Source organism: Balaenoptera borealis, assembly GCF_965194805.1.
Source record: "Balaenoptera borealis genome assembly, chromosome: 3".
Lineage (NCBI taxonomy): Eukaryota > Metazoa > Chordata > Mammalia > Artiodactyla > Balaenopteridae > Balaenoptera > Balaenoptera borealis.
The window spans coordinates 100368304-100392507 of NC_138866.1; the positions used below are offsets into that span (position 1 = coordinate 100368304).

At 38.3% G+C, this 24204-nt stretch overlaps 1 protein-coding gene across 3 annotated transcripts in view; it reads left to right on the forward strand.

The window, feature by feature from the left end:
• The window catches only part of TMOD3 (tropomodulin 3), an 88494-nt gene that overhangs the window by 57000 nt on the left and 7290 nt on the right, over nucleotides 1-24204 (forward strand). For all 3 annotated transcript variants that reach the window (XR_014243377.1, XM_082387878.1, XM_082387879.1), the window contains 6 exons: nucleotides 11559-11681; nucleotides 12988-13077; nucleotides 16309-16439; nucleotides 18165-18272; nucleotides 21592-21735; nucleotides 23324-23468. Coding sequence is in view for 2 of the 3 variants with exons in the window: in XM_082387878.1 (XP_082244004.1) it covers nucleotides 11559-11681; nucleotides 12988-13077; nucleotides 16309-16439; nucleotides 18165-18272; nucleotides 21592-21735; nucleotides 23324-23468 (741 nt within the window). In the remaining variant the exon portion in view is untranslated. The remainder of the gene's footprint in view (nucleotides 1-11558; nucleotides 11682-12987; nucleotides 13078-16308; nucleotides 16440-18164; nucleotides 18273-21591; nucleotides 21736-23323; nucleotides 23469-24204) is intronic.

Genomic DNA, 24204 nt, shown 5'->3' on the forward strand with positions numbered 1-24204 from the left:
TCCCGGAGAGTCCCTCCCACCTGCCTCTCCTAATCTCTCCTGCTTCAGGGGTGCCGATCTTGTCTGGCCTCTACTTCTCCTACCCTCTCGGTCCCCCTACATCCTACCAGTTCACTCTGGGGTTCCTCCTGTCTCCTTGGGGGTTAGAGTCCTCCATCAGCGGCCGGCACGTGCCCTAGTTGTGGGGAGACGCTAACTCCCCGTCCTCCCACACCACCATCTTGACTCCTCCCCCCATGTTTTTTCTTTTTAGTTGATTTAAGCTTGTATATCCTCTTGATGCATTGCCCATTTTGTCATTATGGAATGACCTTCTTTATCCCTGGTAATATTCTTTGCTCTGAAATCTACTTTGTCTGATATTAATATAACCAATCTTGCTTTCTTTAGATTAGTTTTAACATAGTATATTTTTTCTGTTTGTCCCATCAGTTCTTTGTTCTCTTTCCTCCTTTTTTTTTTTTTTTGTTTCATATCTTCCATGTCTCTATATAACATTTTGAACATATGGAATATAATTATAATAACTGTTTTAATATCCTTACCTGCTGATTTTATCATCTGTCATTGCTAAGTCAGTTTTGATATATTGATTTTTTTTTTCTCTTCCTTATGGGTCGAATTTCCCTGCTTCTTTGCATGCTGGTAAATTTTTATTGGATACCAGACATTATGAATTTTAACTTTTTGGGTGCTGGATATTTTGATACCCCTATAAATAGTCTTGAGATTCATTCTGAGACAAGATTTAGTTACTTGGAAACAATTTGATCATTTGCTCCTTTAGGGTCTTGCTTTTCAGATTTGTTAGGTGGGACTGGAGCAGCGTTTGGTCTAGGGCTCATTATTTCTCCACTACTGAGGCAAGACTCTCCTGAGTTCCCTACCCAGTGCACTGTGAATTATGAGGTTTTCCAGTCTGGCTGGTGGGAGCACATTCTATTCCCAGCCCTGCATGAGCCTGTGCACTGTTATTTCTAATTTTTTCAGATTTTTTTTTCCTTGGCCCAAGGTAGTTTCATCATACACGTGTGCTGATCTGTACTCTGCTGAACGCTAAAAGGCAGCCCTCTGCAGATCTCCAGAGTGCGCTGTCTGTGTAACTCTGTCCTCTCTGGCACTCTGTTCTATAAACGCTGGCTGCCCTCATCTTTCTGGACCTCAGCTGTGTCTCTTTGGTTCAGATAGTTCCCCAGGCTCTGCCTGGGTTCTGTTCCCCGTGCTGCAGCCTGGACACTTTTCTCCAGGCAGTAACCTGGGCAGTCATGGAGCTCACTTTGTGTCTCATCTCTCAGGAATCACTGTTCTTTTTTGCCTGATGATCAGTGTCTTGTAAACTTTCTTATATTTTGTCCATTTTGGGGTTGTTTCAGTCATGGGTAAATCCTGACCCTATTACTCCATCTTGGCCAGAAGTGGAAGTCTCCAGAATCGTATACAATAGATATCCTGTTTCCCCAACTAGAGTATAAGCTCCTCAAAGTAAAGAATCTCATATTTCATTTTCCTTATGCTATCTTTCTAGCTCATTATCTAGTATATACAAGCTCACTAAACATTTGTTGAATAAAGAAGCATTTATTGGTGATCATATTGTAGTATTGAGCAGGTGTCATGTGTGCTGTTGGGTCAAACCAAAAATGCCTTTCCAGTATCTGCTCCCTCATCCTTTGGTTTGGTTGATTTGAGGTTTGTGCACTTCCTGTCAAAAGGATATCCCAAAGCCCCCTGTGGAGATTATAGTGGCCTAGTTCCCTTAAATCTTTTCTGGAACAAGGTAGCTTATAAACATACACATAGTAAAATTAGCTAGGGCCTTTCACCTCTGTAGAAATGAAATAACTAAGAGACTCCTCTGTTTCTAGTTATTGTATATTTTATATACTTAGCAAGGATGGGACCATGACTAAGATCATTCTTAACATTGTGGTAGCTGTGACTTGATATCAGAGCAAAAGAGATGAGGACTTGTGAAGAAAGGTCCTGGCAATAAAATTGTTAACATGGTTCATAGTATCTTACTTATTTTAGAACAATAACAAGGATCTTGGCAAGATATTCCTTTTTTTTTTTTCTCCTCTTGGCACAAACACAGGTTTGGATTAATGCCATGCATTTAAGCTACCATTATATGAATTCTTATCTTGGTTTCTTCTATTTCCTTAGCTGCCATTTTGTAGTTACAGAAACATTACTGAACTCTTTCAGCATTCTTAGCAACCAAGAGTCATTGCCCTGTTTTTGTTTTGTTTCATTTGGGGGTGGCAAGCATATCTTTTCATACTTGTCTGAGAGATTTTTTTCTGATCTTGTCATTGCTTATTTTCATATTTTGCTACAATGTAAAGAACTGTAATTTCAGTTTTTAAAAAATCCAGTTTTAGATGTTGCTTTGTTAAATAAGGTATTTAGATAGAATGCTGTGTACTGAAGAATAGAAGTGAATAACCATTTTTTAAGACATTATGTTATTTCAAATAAATACAAATATTAAAAGTTATAAGTCAGAGCTTTTTGACCATATTTCAAGGAGAGGAAAAGTAAAATTAGATCAGTACAGTAGTACTCATCCTAATCTTTTCAGAGCTGTAATTATACAGATTAGCACTTTATCAACATGAGTAGGTAAAAATCAGAATCATGTAGGGAGCTTTTTCAAAAATATCCATGCCTAGTCAGTCTTCATTTTCTGAGTTTAGGAATCACTGATATAGGGCTTCCTTGGTGGGGCAATGCTTAAGAAGCCACCTGCCAATGCACGGGACATGGGTTCAAGCCCTGGTCCGGGAAGATCCCACACGCCGCGAAGCAACTAAGCCCGTGTGCCACAACTACTGAGCCTGCGCTCTAGAGCCAGTGAGGCACAACTACTGAAGCCCGCACGCCTAGAGCCCGTGCTCCGCAATAAGAGAAGCCACTGCAGTGAGAAGCCCGTGCACTGCAACGAAGAGTAGCCCCCGCTCGCCACAACTAGAGAAAGCCCGTGTGCAGCAACAAAGACCCAACTCAGATATAAATGAATGAATGAATGAATGAATAAATTTTAAAAAAAGAATCACTGATATAGATACTTGGGACTTTATGGTTTTCAGTCCTCCTGGGTTGTTTTGGAAAACGCTCTGTGTCTCTCACGTACACATGCAAGAAATTCCAGAGAAAATAAGAATAAATAATTAACATATGTCTATTGCATTTACTGTATACCAGTTGCTTTATATATGTTAAATCATTTTATCAGAATGAGACTGAAATTTCTATAAAGAATAATCTATGATTTTTATAAAAACATATCAGAAGAAAGATGATCATAAAAAAATGGTGTACTAATTTTGTTAACAGATGGCTTTGGATAAAAGCAGTATCAAATTTACACATTTCCCTACCCTCTGCAAACACACACACACACACACACACACACACACACACACACACACACACACCCCTACTTAATACCTATACATCAAATAAAAGCTGAACATTTCACTCATCTTGCAAGACATTGAGGGCACAAATCACATTAACCATTATAATGGAGATCTATTTATCAGCATCTCTTAGTAATTAAGATTTGTAACTTAAATCTAATTTATATGAGACTAATTTAAATTAACACACATGTTTAGAAACGCATTTTCTGTTAATATGGAATCAATCAAGCAGTTTGCTAATTGTGTATTTCTCAGAGAACAGCTGATTTTAACTAAGAAGCACAAACACTATCTGGCTGAATGTGTTTACGGTGCAACCCACATCATAAAATTTACCCATTTAAAGTGTACAATTCAATGGTTTTTAGTACATTCACAGAGTTGTATAACTACCACCATAATCTTAAGTTTAGAACATTTTTATCATCCCAAAAGGAAACCCTGTACCTATGAATAGTCTCCATTCCTCACTCTATTGTCCAGCCCCAGAAAACCACTAATCAACTTTTTCTCTCTAAATTTGCCTATTCTGGACATTTCAAATAAATGGAATCATACAATATGTACTTATGACTGACTTCCTTCACTTAGCCTAGTGTTTGGGAGTTTCATCTGTGTTTTAGCATGTTTCAGTGTTTCATTCCTTTTTATGGATGAATAATATTTCATTGTATGAAAACACACACTTTGTTTCTCCATTTGTCAGTTGATGGACATTTGGATTGTTTCCACTTTTTAGCTACTATGAATAATGCTGCTGTGAACACTTGTGTACAAGTTGCTATGTATACCTACTAGTGGAATTGCTGGGTCACTTAGTAACTATTTTTTAACAATTTGAACAACTGCCAAATTGTTTTCCAAAGTGGCTGCACCATTTTACATTCCCACCAGCAATGTATTAGTGTTCCGATTTCTCCACATCCTGGCCAACTCTTGTCTGTCGTTTTGATTATAGCCATCTTAGTAGGTGTGAAGTGATAACATACATTGTGGTTTTGATTTGCATTTCCCTAATGACTAATGGTATTGAGCATTTTTTCATGTGCTCTTTGACATCTTATATCTTCTTTGGAAAAATGTCTCTTCAAATCCTTTGCCTATTTTTAAATTGGGATGTCTTTTTATTACTGATTTTTGTCAGTCAATCAAAATATTTGATTTATTATTGATAAACACTTTATATATTCTAGATATGTTTCTTATCAAATATATGATTTGAAAACTTTTTTCTCTCATTATGTAGCTTGTCTTTTCATTTTCTTGGTGGTATCACTGTCCCACAAAATTTTAGATTTTGATATAGTTCAATTTATCTATTTTTTCTTTTGTTGTTTGTACTTTTTTTGTTTTACAGTAACCTTTTAAATTTTATTTATTTATTTATTTTGGATGCATTGGGTCTTTGTTCCTGCGCACAGGCTTTTTCTCTAGTTGCGGGGAGCAGGGGCTACTCTTTTCATTGCGGTGCGTGGGCTTCTCATTGCGGTGGCTTCTCTTGTTGCGGAGCGCGGGCTCTAGGTGCACAGGCTTCAGTAGTTGTGGCACACAGGCTTATTTGCTCCGTAGCATGTGGGATCTTCCTGGAGCAGGGATCGAACCTGTGTCCCCTGCAATGGCAGGTGGGTTCTTTTTATTATTTATTTACTTATTTATTTTTTTTGTGTTGTTGTTGTTGTTGTTGTTTTGGGTTTTTTTTAACATCTTTATTGGAGTATAGTTGCTTTACAATGGTTTGTTAGTTTCTGCCTTATAACAAAGTGAATCGGTTATACATATACATACATCCCTGTATCTCTTCCCTCTTGCGTCTCCCTCCCACCCTCCCTATCCCACCCCTCTAGGTAGTCACAAAGCACCGAACTGATCTCCCCGTGCTATGCGGCTGCTTCCCACTAGCTATCTGGTTTACATTTGGTAGTGTATATATGTCCATGCCACTTTCACTTTGTCCCAGCTTACCCTTCCCCCTCCCCATATCCTCAAGTCCATTCTCTAGTAGGTCTGCGTCTTTATTCCCATCTTGCCCCTAGGTTCTTCATGACCTTTTTTTCCCCTTAGATTCCATATATATGTGTTAGCATACAGTATTTGTTTTTCTCTTTCTGACTTACTTCACTCTGTATGACAGACTCTAGGTCCATCCACCTCACTACAAGTAACTCAATTTCGTTTCTTTTTATGGCTGAGTAATATTTCATTGTATATATGTACCACATCTTCTTTATCCATTCATCTGTTGATGGACACTTAGGTTGTTTCCATGTCCTGGCTATTGTTAATAGAGCTGGCAGGCGGATTCTTAACCACTGCACCACCAGGGAAGTCCTGTTGTTTGTACTTTTGTTGTTATATCTAAAAAATCATTCCCTAACTCAAGGCCATGGAGATTTACTCTTAGGTTTTTTTTTTCTGAGTTATAGTTTTAGCTCTTACATTTAGGTCTGTAATTCATTTTGAGTTAATATTTGTGTATGGTATGAAATATAGGGGTCCAGCTTCGTTCTTTTGCATATAGCTATCCAACTGGCCAAGCACTATTTGTTGAAAAGACAACTCTTGCTCAGTCGAATTGTCTTGGTATCCTTGTAGAAATTCAATTGACCGTAAATATGAGTTTATTTCTGGGTTCTCAATTCTATTTCATTGATGTAAATGTCTTTCCTTGTACACCATAACACTATCTTGATTACAGTAACTTTGTATTTAGGTTTTTTAAAAAATTTTTATTTATTTATTTTTGGCTGCGTTGGGTCTTCATTGCCACGTGCGGGCTTTCTCTAGTTGTGGCGAGCGGGAGCTACTCTTTGTTGCAGTGCGTGGGCTTCTCATCGTGGTGGCTTCTCTTGTTGCCGAGCATGGGCTCTAGGTACACGGGCTTCAGCAGTTGTGGCTTGCGGGCTCTAGAGCGCAGACTCAGTAGTTGTGGTGCACGGGCTTAGTTGCTCCATGGCACGTGGGATCTTCCCGGACCAGAGATTGAAACCATGTCCCCTGCACTGGCAGGCGGATTCTTAATCACTGCGTCACCAGCGAGGTCTTGTATTAAGTTTTGAAATTGGGAAGTGTGAGTCCTTCAGCTGTTCTTCTTTTTCAAGCTTGTTTGGCTATTCTGGGTCTCTTGGATTCCCACATGAATTTTAGAATCACCTTGTCACTTTCTGCAAATAGCTGAGATTTGTTTAAGGGGTTAAGTCTTTAAAGAGTTTGAGGAGAACCGCTCAAGTACTGTATTCATAATGCTAAACTTAAGTCCTGCCTATTTTATCCTTTCTTACAAAAGTAATTTTCTTTACTTTTAATTTTCTATAACAAAATTTTATATATACACATTAAAGTATAATTCTTACAGTGTATTCATGTTAAACTAATCATGAAGAAATATGAAGTGATTACTTTTTGTATCGTTAAAAACACAATACTGTATAATCTAAATACCTCTGCAACAAAAATCTCTACATACAGAGAAATTGTAAAGAGGAGTATCAGAAGAGGTACCAAATTATTTCACAGCTGTATAAATAGAGCAAAATTCTGTGTCACAGAATTTCCATAAGCCCTTGGAAATTTTGTTTTGCTTTGTTGTTTTTTTCTGATGAGATCCATTTTGTATTTGTAAGTATTAGCAAAAGTTTATGTATGGGGAAAAATTAGATAAGAATAATGCCTCGGGACTTCCCTGGTGGTGCAGAGGTTAAGACTCCACACTCCCAGTGCAGGGGGCCTGGGTTCGATCCCTGGCCAGGGAACTAGATCCCACATGCATGCTGCAACTAAGAGTTTGCATGCCACAACTAAGGAGCTAGTGAGCTGCAACTAAGGAGCCTGCCTGCCGCAACTAAGACCTGGTGCAACCAAATAAATAAATAAATAAACATTAAAAAAAAAAAAGAAAAGAAAGAACATGCTGATGGGGGATTGGAACTCCCTTCTGCAAAAAAAAAGAAAAAGAAAAAGAATAATGCTTCTATGGACTGTGGATGAGGATTACAAAAATAAACATTTTAGATTTTTATAACACTTTAGATTCCATTGGTCCCTAGAATAAGACATAGGCAGCTTTTTGATAGTTTATATAGTTTTTTTTACTAAGTGAATACCGTAATCCAGTGTTTCTTGACCTTGGCTGCTATGCATTAGAATTCCTAGAGAGCTTTTGAAAATCCAGATGTCCCATACAGCACATCAGACCAGTTAAATCAGAATCTCTGGGGGTGCGACTTGGACATCAGAATTTATTAAAATTTTCCAGGTGACTCCATTGTGCAGCCAACATTAGCCACGGAGATAGACACCTGAAAGTGCCGGTAAGATTTTGCTCAGGAAAATGTAATTATCCTGAAATGGCAGTTAAAGGCATGCCATCTGAATTGTATGCCACTTTGTTATATCAGCCACTGTGAAAAGTATTAAGGAATTATCAGAATGTAATGATTTGTATTTGCCTTTGTCTGTGAACTAATGATAAAAGATTATCTAATAATCAGCAGAACTCCAAAGTTTGGTACTAAGAAGATCAGTTACGTACCACCATACAGATAAGCATTTGTTTGAGTTGAAAAGTCCACTGCTAAAGAGTTAAGTTTGAGAGCCACCAGTTGATTGGAAAAATTACTGGGTTGAGAGTTTGGGAACCTGTGTTCTAGTGCTAACTCTGCTGTGTAACTTTGAACCAGGGTATTTATATTATACTTTATACAATGAGGTAGTTGAACTAGAGGTGATCACCAGATTATTTATTCAACAAATTGGATTGCCTGCTGTGAGCTAGGAAATGTAGGGATGGAACAGAACATTGGAAAGCTCACAGAGGACAGACAATGTAGGGATGGAATTGTAGGGATGGAAATGTAAGGATGGAACAGAACATTGAAATGCTCACAGAGGACAGACAAACATGCAAAATGAGTAAGTATAGCCACAGTGAAATGTTCAGGGAATTAAGGGAGCACAGAAGTGTACTTCATCTGGTTCAGTACTGGGACAAATGTGGTAGTTTTCTATTTAACAACCATTCAGAAATTCCTTCTTCCTTACTGGCAGAATCCATCTCTGAAATAGACTGAAAAGGCCAGATCCTTGCTTTTCAAGCTACCCTTGCAGGTGGGGCATGGACATGTGACCCGGTGCAGGTCAGTGAGACCAGAGAAGAAATCTATCGGACAGTTTTCCTTATAAAAGTCAGCAGTTGAGAAAGTGCCCTTCCTTCCTGCCCTGACCTTGCCGCATGAGGATGTGATGCATAGTATTACAAAGGTCATCTTGAGACTAATGGCCTGAGAACAAAGGCTTCCATGCTAGCTATAGACAAAGAGAAAAATAGAGCCTGGATCTTTGATGTCAACACTGAGCTGCTGAACCAATCCTTCAGCCACCTACCTGTGGAGTTATTAAGTGAGATAAAAAATACTTATTGTTTAAATCCTTGCTGCTTTGAGAGTGATCTGTGCATCAGCGGTATCAGCACCACCTGGGAGGCTGGCTAGAAATACAGATTCTTAGAGCTCATGTTAGACCTCCTGCATCAGAATCTGCACTTTAATAAGACCACTAGGTAGATGACATGCACATTAAAGCTTGAGAAGCACCAGTTTAAACCACTTTAAATTGGGGATTTTGTTATATGCAGTTAAAAGCATCCTTACTAATATAAATACATTGTAGATTGGCCAAGTGCCATTTTTTAAATAAGAAAATACTTGCCTAGAAAGACTTCTGATTCAGATGTAGGAAGTTGCAAGAGACTTCTTATTCTCACCAAAACAAGCAATATACGCTACATCAATCATAGTTAAAAAAAAAAAATCAGAAAGCTTGAAGACACAAATCTTATTGACTCACAGAAAGTGGCAAGCCCTCCATAAGAGAGGTGATCCAAAAAAAAAAAAAAAAAAAAAGAGGTGATCCATTCTGCGTTCTTTCCTGACTGAAATATCGGGAAAAGGAGGAAACTACCGTAGAGAGGAGTAAGGAGAAGTCAGCCTAACTTTTAAGCTTTTAATGGCGGTGTATGGGCCAGCACGGTAGATTAGAAATCAGAGGAGCCCTAGAGCAGCACTGTCTGCTAGAACTTTATGCCATGGTGGGAATGGTCAGTATCTGTGCTAACCAGTGTGGTAGCTACTAGCCAAACGCGGCTAGTGTAACTGAGAGACTGAATTTTTAATTTTAACTAATTTAAACTTAAATAGTCACATACCATATTGAACATATCATATTGAACAGTGCAGCCCTAGAGATAGGATGAGACTGCACGACCCTCCAGTTCTTTGCTTCAGGTCTTCATTTAGTGCTAGGGATTCTACTCCAAGAACCGAGGCAGTGAAGCAGAGCTGAGAGAAGATTCCTGAGGCATAGGTTTTTAGCTCGGGAGATTGAGAGAGAGACAGGAGAGCTGAGAGAAATCCCTTTCAGGCCATCTCCCACTTCACAAAGTGTAGAGCAGACAACATAAGCGTCGGGCTGAAAGATCTGCCAAGGCCCAAAAAGTGGGAAAGTGGGGGGTGGAACTGGAAAACAGAGCTCCTAGAAATCTGGCAGCCAGGACTACACATCAGGAGCAATGTTGCTACTTTACAGTTCAAAACAGTAGGCAGTGGCAGCTCAGGAGATCTCCAGAACCTCACCAGAGTTCTAATCCTAGGCCTTGCTGAAGATTAAGTCCTGATCCTGTCCTCAAAATGTTTGAAGCCAGTGAGGAAGTGAATCAAACTAACGTTGCAACAAAAAGCCCAGATTCAGCTCAACTGTAGAGCATGTTACTTCAGCACTGACCTGAGTGGCACATTCCTTTCTAGGAATAAATGTCACTTCCTTTAGTCTCTGCTATACTTTTATATAAAAATGCCCAATACGAAGTCAGAGATCTTAAGACACATGTGGCCTATAGTCAAGAAAAGTAAACAGTCAATAGAAGACCAGAGATGACCCAAATATTGGTGATATCAGTCAGGAACTTTATGACAAAAATCTCAGAAAATCTGGTGGACAAGGCATGTGTGAGGAGATGAGGAATTTTGGCAGAGAGACGGAAACTAATTTTTTTTAACAAGAACCAAGTGGAAATAATAAAAAAAAGAAATATAATATCAGAAATTAAATCTTTTAGATGGGCTTAGCTGAAAATACCTGACCAGCTTTGGTCAGATTCCTGGGAGCAATCTGTATTGTGGAAGGATTTCTTATGAATTACACTGATTGATATTTACCTTGAACAAGAATTGTACAACATTTACTACCCTGATTATTAAGCCCACAAACATTTCTTTTGATAGAATACTACATAGATTCATCAGGTCACATATTCTCACACATTTCCCTGGTAATTTTCTGATAGAAAAGAAAATAATTGGAGCTTGTGTGAATCCACACATAGGCCTTCCTAGATCACTTAGTTAGAATTTTCACCTGTCTCAGGGGGGAAACCAGAGTCAATCTTGGTAACTCAGTCCCACCATGTGTAAGTACCTCTTGTTTGGTTGGCTTGTGCTGCAATTATATCATTATCATTTTCCATTCCCTTCATGTTTTCATTTTTGCATTGAACATACGGTAATGAAATACTGATTTTCACATAATAAATACTGTAGGTTTCTAGAATAACTAGTTTCTTAACAGGTAACCTTGTTAGTGTCATAGAGGCTTAGAAGAACCGTGACAGAAAGTTTCAGACTACCACTCAGGACATACAGGAATTTCTTTGCAATTAGAACTTGAATTTCTGGACTTAGAATTGCCTCTGCCATCCCCCAAGGGACTGTAGCAGTTCCTTGCTTAAGAATAAGAAAATGAATTCTGTTTTTTCCTTAATTTATAGATTTTTTTATTCATTTATTTTTTGATTTAGTATTTGTAGAATAACTCACAATTACTCCAAAAAGAGCCTATTTTTACTTTCACAAATGGGAAAATTTCTCGGTTCATTTCTTTTTCTTGTTCCAACTTATATGGCCAAAGTGTTGCCTTAGAAACTTATAAATACATACTGAAGATGAAACAAAATTATTGTAGATGTTAATCTTGACCTTTTACTTCAGCTTCAGTTGCACATACTTCTAATAATTTTTGTAAGAATAAAATGGTGAGTTACTAGCAGTAGTAGTGAAACTAACAAACTGCTTTATTTTACAGGGAAGATATTTATCCCTAAGCAGAAACCTGTGCAGACTTTTACAGAAGAAAAAGTATCTCTTGATCCAGAGCTAGAAGAAGCTTTGACAAGTGCTTCTGATACAGAATTGTGTGATCTCGCAGGTATCTCCTAAAACAAATTAATTTGTGAATGGTATAGAGGGGAGGAAAATACCAACACACACCTTATACACACTATACAAATGCTTGCTTTGCCCAGCAGAGTGCTGTTGAATAAGTAACCGTACATTTGGCTTTGTTTGTTACACTATAAATCTGACATAAAGGATTTAGTTTCTTTAAATTCTCTTAACGGTGAAATTTTTATATTAATGGAATTTATTGATTATTGGATGTCTTTTCCCATTTTGCCATCTTTGAAAGTCTTTATAAAAATCTTTCATCAGCTGGTGCTCAGCTAGAAGCTGTCTCCAGGGTCTACTGCTATCCCATTTTATTAGAAGACCCAGAAACGGGTAATTGGAAATTAGATAAAATAGTCAGTCCTGAGCTATACTCACCACTTTCCCAACTTTTCTGAAGATATATGGAACATTCCAAACCTCCCTGTGATTTTCATCATTACCAGTTTCTTATCTGGACCAGTATCTGCCCCCAGCTGCCTCCACCCACACCCATTTTTCTAGATAGAAAAATATGACACATGGGGAGAGGTTAGTACCAAATAATTTCAAGTACTAACATGTTTAAAAGGAGCAGTGATGGTTCTTTGGGAAGGACCCAGGGAAGGGACAGTCAAGGTGTGGTACCACAGCTAGAGCAGGTATCTTATTCCCTGGGGAGGGGCTGAGGGCTAATGGATTTATAAATGGTACATTCCTCAGAGTGGAATGGGCCAGAGGCATACTGTAGCTTCTGCCTTATTTGTGCAAAAGGCCATCAAAATCCAAATTTATTTCTCCTCCTAAGTGTCATTTTTGAGGGATGCTACTTTAATCTTAAATATGAGAATTCAACCATACTTTTAGTATTCTACTCTTAGCTAAAATACAAATGTAAATTAATATGAGAGTTAAGGTTAAGTTGAAAAATCTGCCTTTTATCGCATTATGTTTGGAGAAGCCCTGTGAGGGTGAGCAGCAACAATAGATCATTTCCATTTTCTCTCTTGGCCACCAGATGGAGCTAAGCATAGACTTAGGTTTAGGGTTAAGCTGGCTCCAGCTGTGTCTAAATTCAGAAATGTGGGGAGAAATTACAAGGGTATTGATAAGAAAGAGATTGTAGGTGGTTTTTAATCATGTTTTCTCTTTTTTGTTTTTTTAGCTACGAAATGTGTATTTAATTTAGTAGGAAAAAGCCCAGAGAGTGTTAAAATCGTTGATAGAAATTTGGGGGCATAAAATTAATTCTTTATGTTTAAAATTGATGGAAATAAAAAAATAATTTTCTTTTTCTGTATTTATAGCTATTCTTGGGATGCACAATTTGATAACGAATACACAGTTCTGCAATATAGTGGGAAGTAGTAATGGTGTCGACCAAGAACATTTTTCAAGTGAGTACTTATAATGCTTTGTGAATTCCAATCCTTTGTTAATTATGTTTTGTTTTCTCCATGTAATAGCTTCAGTATTTGCATACCAGATGTTATGCATATGTACTTGAAACCTAAGATTCCAGTTAGATGGTATTGACCTAGAAAACCATTGAGAATAGAATATTAAATATTTTATGCTTAATGTGTCAGCAAATGTAATAGGAACTACTCTTACCTCACTAAATAATACTAATGGTAAACGCTATAAAAATTAGTCATACTTGGCTTTTACTGACATTTTGTTTTCAGTGTTCCTGATTTTCAAGAAACCCACAACAGTGCTGACAAAGAAAGTATATTATAAAATCAGATTCAGGAGAAAGCAAAGAACTATTCAGCCCCTAAACCTTTTAGTCTGATGCAAAGTATTAGATAACCTAAAGCAAAGCTTTTTAAAAAATTTATTTATAAGACATCTTAAAATCACCAAAGTCATGCCTAATTTGTAGTAAATTTAAACAAGACCTAAGGGGACAAGGTAAGCAGTAAAAGTGTCTCTACTCACAACCGTCATGCCTCCTACTCACCGTACCCGACCTCTACCCCCTCCCTAACTGTTAACAATTGGGAATATATCCTTCCAGACTTTGTATTATGCTTGTATAAACTTACATATGTATATGTGCTATACACGAATTGTCTTTTCTTTTCTTACAAAAATGGGATCATACTAGAGATATTTCTTGTCCCTGAATTTTTCAGTAATACTGTTGGCTGATTTTTTTGAATGCTTACCATGGGCCATGTTCTTGTGTGCACAGCTCTTGAATGTAAATTGTTCTCAATCCTCACAACAGTTCTACGAAACAAGTATTATTATTATCTTTAATATGCCTTTGAAGGAGCTGAGGTTTTAGAATGATTAAGTAACTAGCTTCAATATCCCACAAAATCGGTGGTGAGGATTTTAATCCATGCTATATAGGATATCACTTAGCAATATATCACATTTCCTAGTTAGTACATACAGATTTACCTCATTCAAACATCTGTATAACATTCCATTTTATGAATGTTCTGTAATTGGCCATTCCCCTATTTTTTTAACTTTCTATTGTAGAAATGTTCAAGCGTACATTATAGAAGAGGGAATAATAAATCCATCGTCCAGCTTCAGCTGTTTTTCACATTATGCCAGCCGGGTTTCATCCACCGTCTGCCTCCCTCCCACCCCTTCTACTCTTTTCCCTGGAATATTTTAAAGCAAATCCTGTTTGTTTGTATTACTTCACCCATAAATATTTCCATATGTGTCTCTCACAAAGGCTTTTCTTGTAACATAACCACAATGCCATTATCAAACTTAAAAATAACCAGCAATTCCTTCATATCATCTAATACCCAGTCCATGTTCAGATTTCCCATTTTCTCTCAAAAACGTCATTTCACAGCTGGTTTGTTCAAATCAGGATCCAGATGAGGGTCACATATTGCATTTGGTTGTCGTTTGGTTTAAGTTCGTCTTAATTTCTTAACAGTTCTCCTCCTCAACTTCTTTCCCACTTTCTTCATAGCATTTATCCCTTGAAGAAACTGTGTTGTCATGTAGAATTTTCCACATTCTGGATTTGGCTGATTGCAACCTTGTAGTATCATTTTACTTGTTTCTCTCTACCTCCTGTGTTTCTGTAAACTGTTGTTTTCTAGAAGCTTGATCAAATTCAGGTGCAGTTTTAAATTTTTTTTGGCAAGAACGCTTCCTGGGTAGTGATCGAATCACATTAGGAAGCATATCAAGTCTGGTCATTCCTCTTTGGGGAACGTGTTAAGATTGATCAGTGGACTCAAATTTTGGCAACCTGATCCATCCAATTAAAGTTCCCCACGAACCTTTCTTAATGGTTTCCACATCCTGTTGACTGGATCCATTATTTCATTATAGAGCAAGGCTCTTTATACGCATTCTGCAGAGAAGAAAAGGAATTTTTTGGTTTTAGAAAATTTGGAATTGAGAAAGAGCTCATTGAATTTTCCATTCAGTGAGGAAGATTTTCTCCAGTCCCCTTGATCTACCATCTTGAAGAAGACTGCCTTGCTGATCTTTCAGCTGTCCTCAGGAAATTAATTTTCAGACTTTTGTCTGAGCTGATCTCTTCAGGATGCTGTGTGTAGGAGGGTGTGTGTGTGTGTGTGTGTGTGTGTGTGTGTGTGTGTGTGATATTTGAAAAGAACAAGGTACTCTTAGAGGGAATTTATTGGATGAGTAAGCAATATACTTTGTCTTAAGGTGAGTTTTGCTCCTAAAAGCTAGAGGAGGGCAGCAGGGAATAACTAAGCCAGACAGTGACCCTGTCAGTCTTTCCATGTCACTTGCTCTTAATGTTGTGGTCATTCTCCTCTTTGAGAATCTGATGCTCTAGGTGTTCTCCCCAGAAAGTATATCCATAAAAGTTTATCTGTTATAGGTGTTCATGGATCTCCACACATACCTCAGAGCGCATTTACATCTCACTAGAGGGTTCAAGGCTTCTGGGTCCTCTTTCAGTTTTGAATAGCTGTATTCTGGCCATGTGTGTGGGTATAAATGGTGAAGGATTGGGCTGTAGGATGAAGGAGGGCAGGGAATTCCTGTCTCAGTAGTTCTTCCGTGTACCATTACCTTTCTCTGTCTCCCCATTCCCTGTTTCTACTCTTCTTCCTGATAGAGTCCTCTGCCCTTTCTCATTGCGTAGTACTCCCCACGGGAGGAACAGGCAGTGTGTCCTTCCGTCAACTCACTCTGTGGAGGCTGTGTTTGTTCATGTCTCTGATTCTTACTGCCTTTGCATTAATTACTAGTCAAACCTCAGAGAAAATGATGAGTTGTTAGATTTTGTCCTATTAGAACTTTATCTTGAACATTGCTAAAAATAAAGGGGGTCACCAGCTTGTGTCATCAACTATATTTTCGTGGTAAAGATATCTTGTAATACACTAAGAGGCAAGAGGCAGTGAAAATACTCATTTTTGAAGGCTGATACACTGCAAACAAATTAAATGTTGAATTATGTTTGGTATTTATATTCAGTAAAATTTTATTTCAGTGCTTTATGTGGGAGCACATAAAGGATTTTTTAGAAATTTGGGGAAAGAAACTTATAGTTCTACTGAATATGTGTATGTGTGCTACGTGTTTCCAAGTTAATATATGCATTCACTGTTATAGTATCAACCCAGTGACACTCTTGCTCTTTTCATTTGTTGCTACAGATGTGGTAAAAGGTGAAAAGATTCTTCCAGTATTTGATGAGCCCCCAAATCCAACTAATGTTGAAGAGAGTTTACAGAGAATTAAAGAAAATGATGTTCGTCTTGTTGAAGTTAATTTGAATAATATAAAGGTAGGTGTGATAAGCAAACAAAAAGTTGTTTTGAATTGCTTTGAGTCAGTTGGATCTAGGATGAGAGCTGGGCAGTTTTGATACAGTCTAATCCTTTCTACTTAATGGTAAAGTTTTTACTTCTAGTAGTATGCTAACATAGATTCCTTCGATTTTAGAAGTTAAAGTATTATAGTATTTTTCTGATTTACTTTTTAAAGGCTATCACATAGAAATATAAACTCTACAGACTGTCACAGTATACCTCTCGGGCTTCCAAAGTACTGCCCACTTTTAGGAGCATTTCAGCCTTTCAGGTTTTGTTTTTTTAATCAGCTCTCTTGAGCTATAAGGTATATATAGTGAAATTCTCCCTTTCTAGTGTGCAGTTCTATGAATTAAAGCAAATGCATACAGTTGTACAACTACCACCACAGTCAGATGTAGAACATGTCACACCCCTGTGTCATCATTCCCTGCCACCAGCTCTAGCCCCTGACAACCATGCATCTGTTTTCTTTCCCTATCGTTTTGCCTTCTCCAGAATTTCATATAAATGGAACCATATAGTGTGTAGCCATTGAGTCTGGTTTCTTTCACTTCACACAGTACATTTGAGACTCGTCCATGCTGTTGTGTGTGTCAGTGGTTTGCTCCTTTGTGTTGTAGAGGAGCATTCCTTTGTCTGGATGTGCTGCAGTTTGTGTTTCCGTTCACCAGTTGATAGACATATGAGTTGCTTCCAGTTTGGGATGATTATAAATAAAGCCACTATACACCTTCACATACAGGTTTTTGCATGAACATACGTTTTCATTTCTCTTGAGTAAACACCAAGAATTGGGCTTTGTGGGATCTCATTGGGATTTTTAAAATGCAACTCTTCCTTGGAGTAGAGAAAGAAGAAATGAGTTAGGAGGGCATAGGGATAATTAATTACCAAAGAGTAAACTCAAATGATCTCTTAGCGTATTAGCCATTGTATAATAGCTTCATTACAAATTCCTCATTTTAAATCTTAATTTATCTGACTTGGAGGCAGGGAGAACATCTGGAAATTACAAGAACCTAGGGAATAAGACCTCTGTGCTCTTTTTGTGGGTGTTCCTTCCTGTGAGTGGAGGGGGGAAAGCCTTGGGGAAAGCTAATATCCCTAGTTGATCACTAATCTTCTTATTTTTTAAAAAAATTCAGTTCTCGTATATCTCTGTCTCTAAATCAATATTAACAATCTGAAAATAGGCAGCCTACAGGAAATTGAAGTCTTGGTACTAAGGGGAAAGATGAGTGTCTCCTAAAACTATCTCTTTCCTCATTTCAAGAAATGTTAATCTCTCTTAATACCTTACAGCTTGAGTGACTGAAAACAGTATGTCATCTGCCTCAGGAATCATCATAAGTAGATTCCCACATCTTTCCCTTTGTAGAAAAGTGGATCCACTTTGAGTACTCAAGGGCTGACTTCTCATAATACAAATAATTAAAAAGAGAATTTCTTTAACCTCAATGCTAGAGAAACGGTGATGTATGCTCTGCTTTATGCCAACAGTTTGTACCATAATAGAGAAATCAAAGAGGTAAGAAGGAGGCTGAGTTGTTTGTTTTCAGTTGTAGACCAGCGGTTGTATGTTACATAATTTCTGAATACATTTTAATGCAAAAAAGAAAGTACAGATGTATTTGATTAATGGACTGAATTTCCTGAAAACTAAAATGTAATAATGTTTCACATTTTTATCTTTCAAGAATATCCCAATTCCAACCCTAAAAGATTTTGCAAAGGCTTTGGAAACCAACACACATGTGAAATATTTCAGTCTTGCAGCCACCCGAAGCAATGACCCCGTTGCTGTTGTAAGTAAGCTAACTACTAATAATACCAAAATTATGGCTATGTAATACCAAGGCATGTTACAAAGGTGGTTAAACTGATTTTATGAACAAGATTTACTCTCTTTTAATTCAACTATACTTCAATAAAAAATAAATTTAAAAACTAAAATAATTTTTTAATGTAGTTTCAAAACTCTGTGTTGTAAGATCAACTGTTAGTAACCATGATGTTCAATAATCAATAAAAGCAAATATCAGTAAAAAAAAAAAAATTTACTCTCTTTTTTCAATTGATCTTTACTCACTATTAGGCAATACATTATTTACTACCATTTTATGTTTATTTTTTTCTGTATTTCCTTTCTATGAAATTTTTTAAACATAAATGGGGTCATGCAATGTAGGCTGTTCTGCAACTTAATTTTTCACTTAACAGTATATCTCAGAGATCTTTTCATATCAGCATATAAAGTTCTCCATCATTCTTTTAACACCTGCAGAGGGTTCCATTTATGGATCTATAGTGTTGAATTTTTATCAAATGCTTTTTCTGTGTCTGTTGAGGTGATCATGTGGTTTTATTCATGTGGTCCTTTATTCAGTTAATATGGTGTATTACATTGATTAATTGTTTTAATAATTTATTTTATTATTTATTTATTTATTTATTTTTGGCTGCATTGGGTCTTCGTTGCTGTGTGTGGGCTTTCTCTAGTTGTGGCGAGCGGGGGCTACTCTTCGTTGCGGTGCACGGGCTTCTATTGCAGTGGCTTCTCTTGATGCGGAGCACGAGCTCTAGGCACGTGGGCTCAGTAGTTGTGGCTTGTGGGCTCTAGAGCGCAGGCTTCAGTAGTTGTGGCTTGCGGGCTCTAGAGCGCAGGCTCAGTAGTTGTGGCACACGGGCTTAGTTGCTCCGCGGCATGTGGAATCTTCCTGGACCAGGGATCGAACCTGTGTCCCCTGCATTGGCAGGCGGAGTCTTAACCACTGCGCCACCAGGGAAGTCCCACATTGATTAATTTTTATATGTTAAATCAACTTTGCATTTCTGGGGTAAATCCCACTTGATCATGGTATAAACCCTTTTCTTCTTGGCTTTGAGGATATCACTCCCTTTGATTCTCCTCCTTCCTCTCTGGTCCCTACACTGGTTCCTCCTCATCTCCCCAACATCTAAACATCTAAATGGCTCAGAGCTTGGTTCTAGTCCTTCTTCTTTTCTCTATCTGCACTCACTTCCTGGGTGATCTCATTCTGTTTCATTGCTATATATTACCTGTGCATGCTGATGACTCCCAATATTATTATCTCCAGTTCATACCTCTCCCCTCAACTCCAAACCCATGTCCAGCTACTGCTTAACAGCTTTACTTGTGTATCTAACAGACATCTCAAACCCAAGTCCCAAACCAAACTCCTGACTTCCGTCCCATACCTGCCTCTTTCACACTCTTTCCTATCTCACTAAATGGCAACTTCATTCTTTCATTTGCTCAAGCCAAAAAAATTTAAAAAAATAATAATAATAATGGAGTGATCCTTGACTTCCCTTTCTCACAACTTTAAATGTATATCCAGCTGTGTCTTCAAATATTTCCTGTATATCCAACCACTTCTCACCATTTTCACAGCTACCACCCTGGCCCAAGCCACTGACTTCTCTCACCTGGATTATCCTAATTGAGCTGCCTGCTTCATCTCTTTACACAGCATCAGAAGTGACTCTTAAAACTTAAATGTTCTCATTCCTGTACTCAGAACCCTCCAGCAGTTCTCTGTCTCACTAAGTAAAAATCAGAATCTTTCAGTGGCCTAATAAGGCCTTACATGAGCAGACCTCATCTCCCCTCTTGCTGTTTCTTTCATTCTGCTCCAGCCACACAGCCTCCTTGCTCTGCCTCAAACATGCCGTGCATGCTCCCAACTCAGAGCCTCACGCTTGTTCCTCCTGCCTAGAACTTTCTCCCTGAAGATATTCCACGTAGTTTACTTCATCACTTAAATTATTTCAGTCCTTGCTCAGCTGTCACCTTCCAGGGGAGGCCGTTCCTGACCCCCGTACATAAAACAGCAACCCCACCCCTACCCCCAGCACTCCCCATCCACCCTGCTACGCCTTTGTTTCGTCCTCTATAGCCCTTTTTACCATCTGACATTACATTTTGCTTACTTACTATGTGGGTCCCCCACTAAAATGTAAGTTCCATCAGGTAGAGACTTGTATGTTTTATTTCTGAATTTACAGAACAGTACTTATCAAAAATAGGCCATTGTAGTATTTTAATAAATGTGTGTACAGATGGATGGATAAGGGATTTGCTCCAAGTCACATAGCCAGTTGTTGCTGTGCGTGTGTAGATATCTGTCCCCAGTTCTTTCTAGTATCACTGCGCAGTATTGCCTTTTCTTTAACTTGACTTTAATTTTAAGCTTGATCTTACCCATATTCTCTGGAGTTCGGCCTTTCTTTTGACGCCTCTTCAGGGCTTTTAAAATAAACTCACACTCCTATTCTTCCTCCTCCCCCCTCCCTTCTCTTTCCCCTCTGCTCACTTACAGGCTTTGTTAATTAATCAATATAGCATCTATTAAGCACTGGGTCAAATGCCTAGCACTGCCATATCCTGTGAGAAATGTAATGGAAGCAGATGGAAAACATACCGTTCTTTGAGTTGAATATTTAGTTAGCCCCTTCTTCTCCATAGTTTTTGTGCTCTCTCAGTTCCAGTCATCTGTGATCTTTTCTGGCCTTCTGCCTTAGGCAGTCCTTTTGGTCCCTGCCTTGGAAATTAGTCCATAATTTACCCTCATTTGGGCTTCACAGTAACCCAGCTGCAGCAGGACGCAAGTAAGAAAAAATGTTCCAAAGAGACATTGATGGGACTTCCCTGGCGGTCCAGCGGTTAAGACTCTGCGCTCCCACTGCAGGGGGTGTGGGTTTGATCCCTGGTCAGGGAACTACGATCCTGCATGCTGTGCGGTGCGGGCAAAGGGAAATCATAAAGCAAAGAGACATTGATGACGTTACTCCTACACAGAGACTCAGAGAAAGTATGAGAGACGCAGGAGAACGAAGCATGAAGTGGAAGTAGGAATGAATAGCAGTAGAGAATGTTACCAATGGGGAATTACACATGACAAAAAAAAAAAATCTAAAGTCTGTGACCAAGTGCATGTGAAAATAGATACATGTGAGACCTGTGAAGTAGGGTGTCAAGCTAAAACAATCTAATAAGAACCATTAAAGCAGTTGTATTGATTTGTGTATTTGTGCTTGTTCAGTGTTTATTTACTAGGTGCTGTCAAACTGTAATCTCCAAATATTTTCTTTAATTTCCAGGCTTTTGCAGAGATGCTAAGAGTGAACAAAAATTTGAAGAGCTTAAATATGGAGTCCAACTTTATTACAGGAGCTGGGATTCTAGCACTGATTGATGCTTTGAGAGATAATGAAACCCTGGCTGAGCTGAAAATCGACAATCAGGTCAGTGATGTGCAGCAGCAGCTTTGAGGAAACTACAGCCCACACTCTGTGCAGGGCTTGGGGACTCAGGAGGTGGGTGGGAGGAGGGCTTTCAGGGAACCCTTGGGAAGGTGGTCCTGAAAAGGGATGAGAGAACATTTGGGGCATCCAGAATATTAACATATAGAAAGGTATACAAGCAACACTCCCTGGTTGGTCTTAAGAGGATTTAGATGGCTGGCTGTTTTGAACTGGAAGAATTCTCACAGGTGACAGTCCATCCTCAAATTTTTCAGCTCTTCGGTGGCAAGATCCACATAATAGAATTTTTGCATCTGTAGCATGTCAGTCCCAGACACAGTAGGTGAACAGAATAGGCTCAGTGAAAAACAGAAAACTCCCAGGTTACCCAGAGACACAGGCTCCTGTGCAGCCACATTCAGTGCTGACGCTGTAAGATAATGCTGGGTCACCCCTGCCAGATGCACTTTTCTTTAAAGCAGCAGAGAAATATACATGTTAGAGGTGTTTCCATCCAGAGTGGTAATTAACTAAAAATAAAACAACATTACACATTTGACTAAATACTTCAGTCTATTTTATTTGAAAAATAACTTCAGTTATTTTTTAAAACTATGTGGTAAATGACTCCCTTAATCCTTCAAAGTAAGTAAATTTTGTAGATTATGAAGGTAGAAAGAAGAGTTATATCTTAAAATTTAACCAGGATGCTATTTAATCAATGTTTCCAATTTTTTTATTGAGATGTAATTCACTTACCATAAAATTTACTCTTCTAAAGTATACAATTAAATGGTTTTTAGTATATTCATAGAGTTGTGCAACCATCACCACTGTCTAACTCCAGAACATCTTCATCGCCCCAAAAAGAAACCCCACACCCATCAGCAGTCACTTCCTAGTCGCCCTTCCCACCAGCCCCTGGCAACCACGAATCTACTTTCTGTCTCTATGCATTTGCCTGTTTTGGACAGTTCATATCAATGGAGTTATGTAATATGTGACCTTTTGTGTCTTCCTTCTTTCACTTAGCAAAATGTTAAGGAGGTTTATTCATGTTGTAGCATATATCAGTACCTATTCCTTTTTATGGCTGAATAATCTATTATACTTGGGTTGTTTCCACTTTTTGAATTATACAGATATGCTGCTGTGAACATTCATGTACAGATTCTTATATGAATATATGTTTTCACTTCTCATGGGTGTATACCTAGGAGTGGAAATGCTGGGTCATATGGTAACTCTGTGTTTAACCTTTTGAGAAATAGCCGAATTGTTTTCCATAACAGTTGCACCATTTTACATTCCTGCCAGCATGCCTAAAGCTCCCAATTTTTCCATATCCTTGCTAACACTTACTATCGTCTGTCTTTTTGATTATAGTCATCCTAGCGGGTATGAAGTGGTATCTCACTGTAATAATCCACATTTTTTTGATGTCTACATGATCATACACTAAACTTACATTTTTTGTTTCTCTTATGTATGGTGTAAGACTTGGGAAGATTTTTAAGGAATCAGCATGTACCTGAAAAGTATTTTGATCTAGCTCATTAATACTATTCTTTATTCTCAATTATTCCAGAGGCAGCAGTTGGGGACGGCTGTAGAATTGGAAATGGCCAAGATGCTTGAGGAAAATACCAATATCCTTAAATTTGGGTATCAGTTTACGCAGCAGGGACCCCGAACCAGGGCAGCTAATGCTATAACAAAAAATAATGACTTAGGTAAGACATATTCGGTGTGAAATTGAATTTCTGAATTGTATCATTAAGCTAATGTATTGGAGGGACTTTTTTTTAAATATATTTTTACACAGGAAGATTATTTGGCCTTTGTTTCTAAAGTCCACACAGTCTTTTATAATACTCCCTGAATTATAGTTCAGTTTAAATGAGGTTGTAGTGATTATAGGTTAGTGGGTGACAACCTATTTCACAGCTTTTAGTGAAATAGTTTTCTACAACAAACATTATAAAAAATGCTTCCCTAAAAAATATTTTGTTCTCAATTACAAGTCACCTCTTGGAGCTAGTAAAACAAAGATTTCAATGTTACAGGAAAGTTTTGCCCTTTTGATCAAAGGCCTAGATAGAAATTCAGTTTTATATGGTAAAATATAAAATAATTATAGTTTTTTTAAAGAATTTATTTATTATCCATTTGGTTGCTTCGGGTCTCAGTTGCAGCACGAGGGCTCCTTAGCTGCGGCTCGCCGGCCTCCCAGCTCCCAGTTGCAGCACGAGGGCTCCTTAGTTGAGGCAGGAGGGCTCCCCAGCTGCAGCTGGCTGGTTCCTTGGTTGTGGCCTGCGAACTCCTAGCTGCAGCGTGCATGTGGGATACACTTCCCGGACCAGTGATCGAACCCGGGCCCCCTGCACTGGGAGTGTGGAGTCCCAAGCACTGCGCCACCAGGGAAGTCCCTAAAGTAATTATAGTTTTAACCTGAGTTTTAAGTTTGGT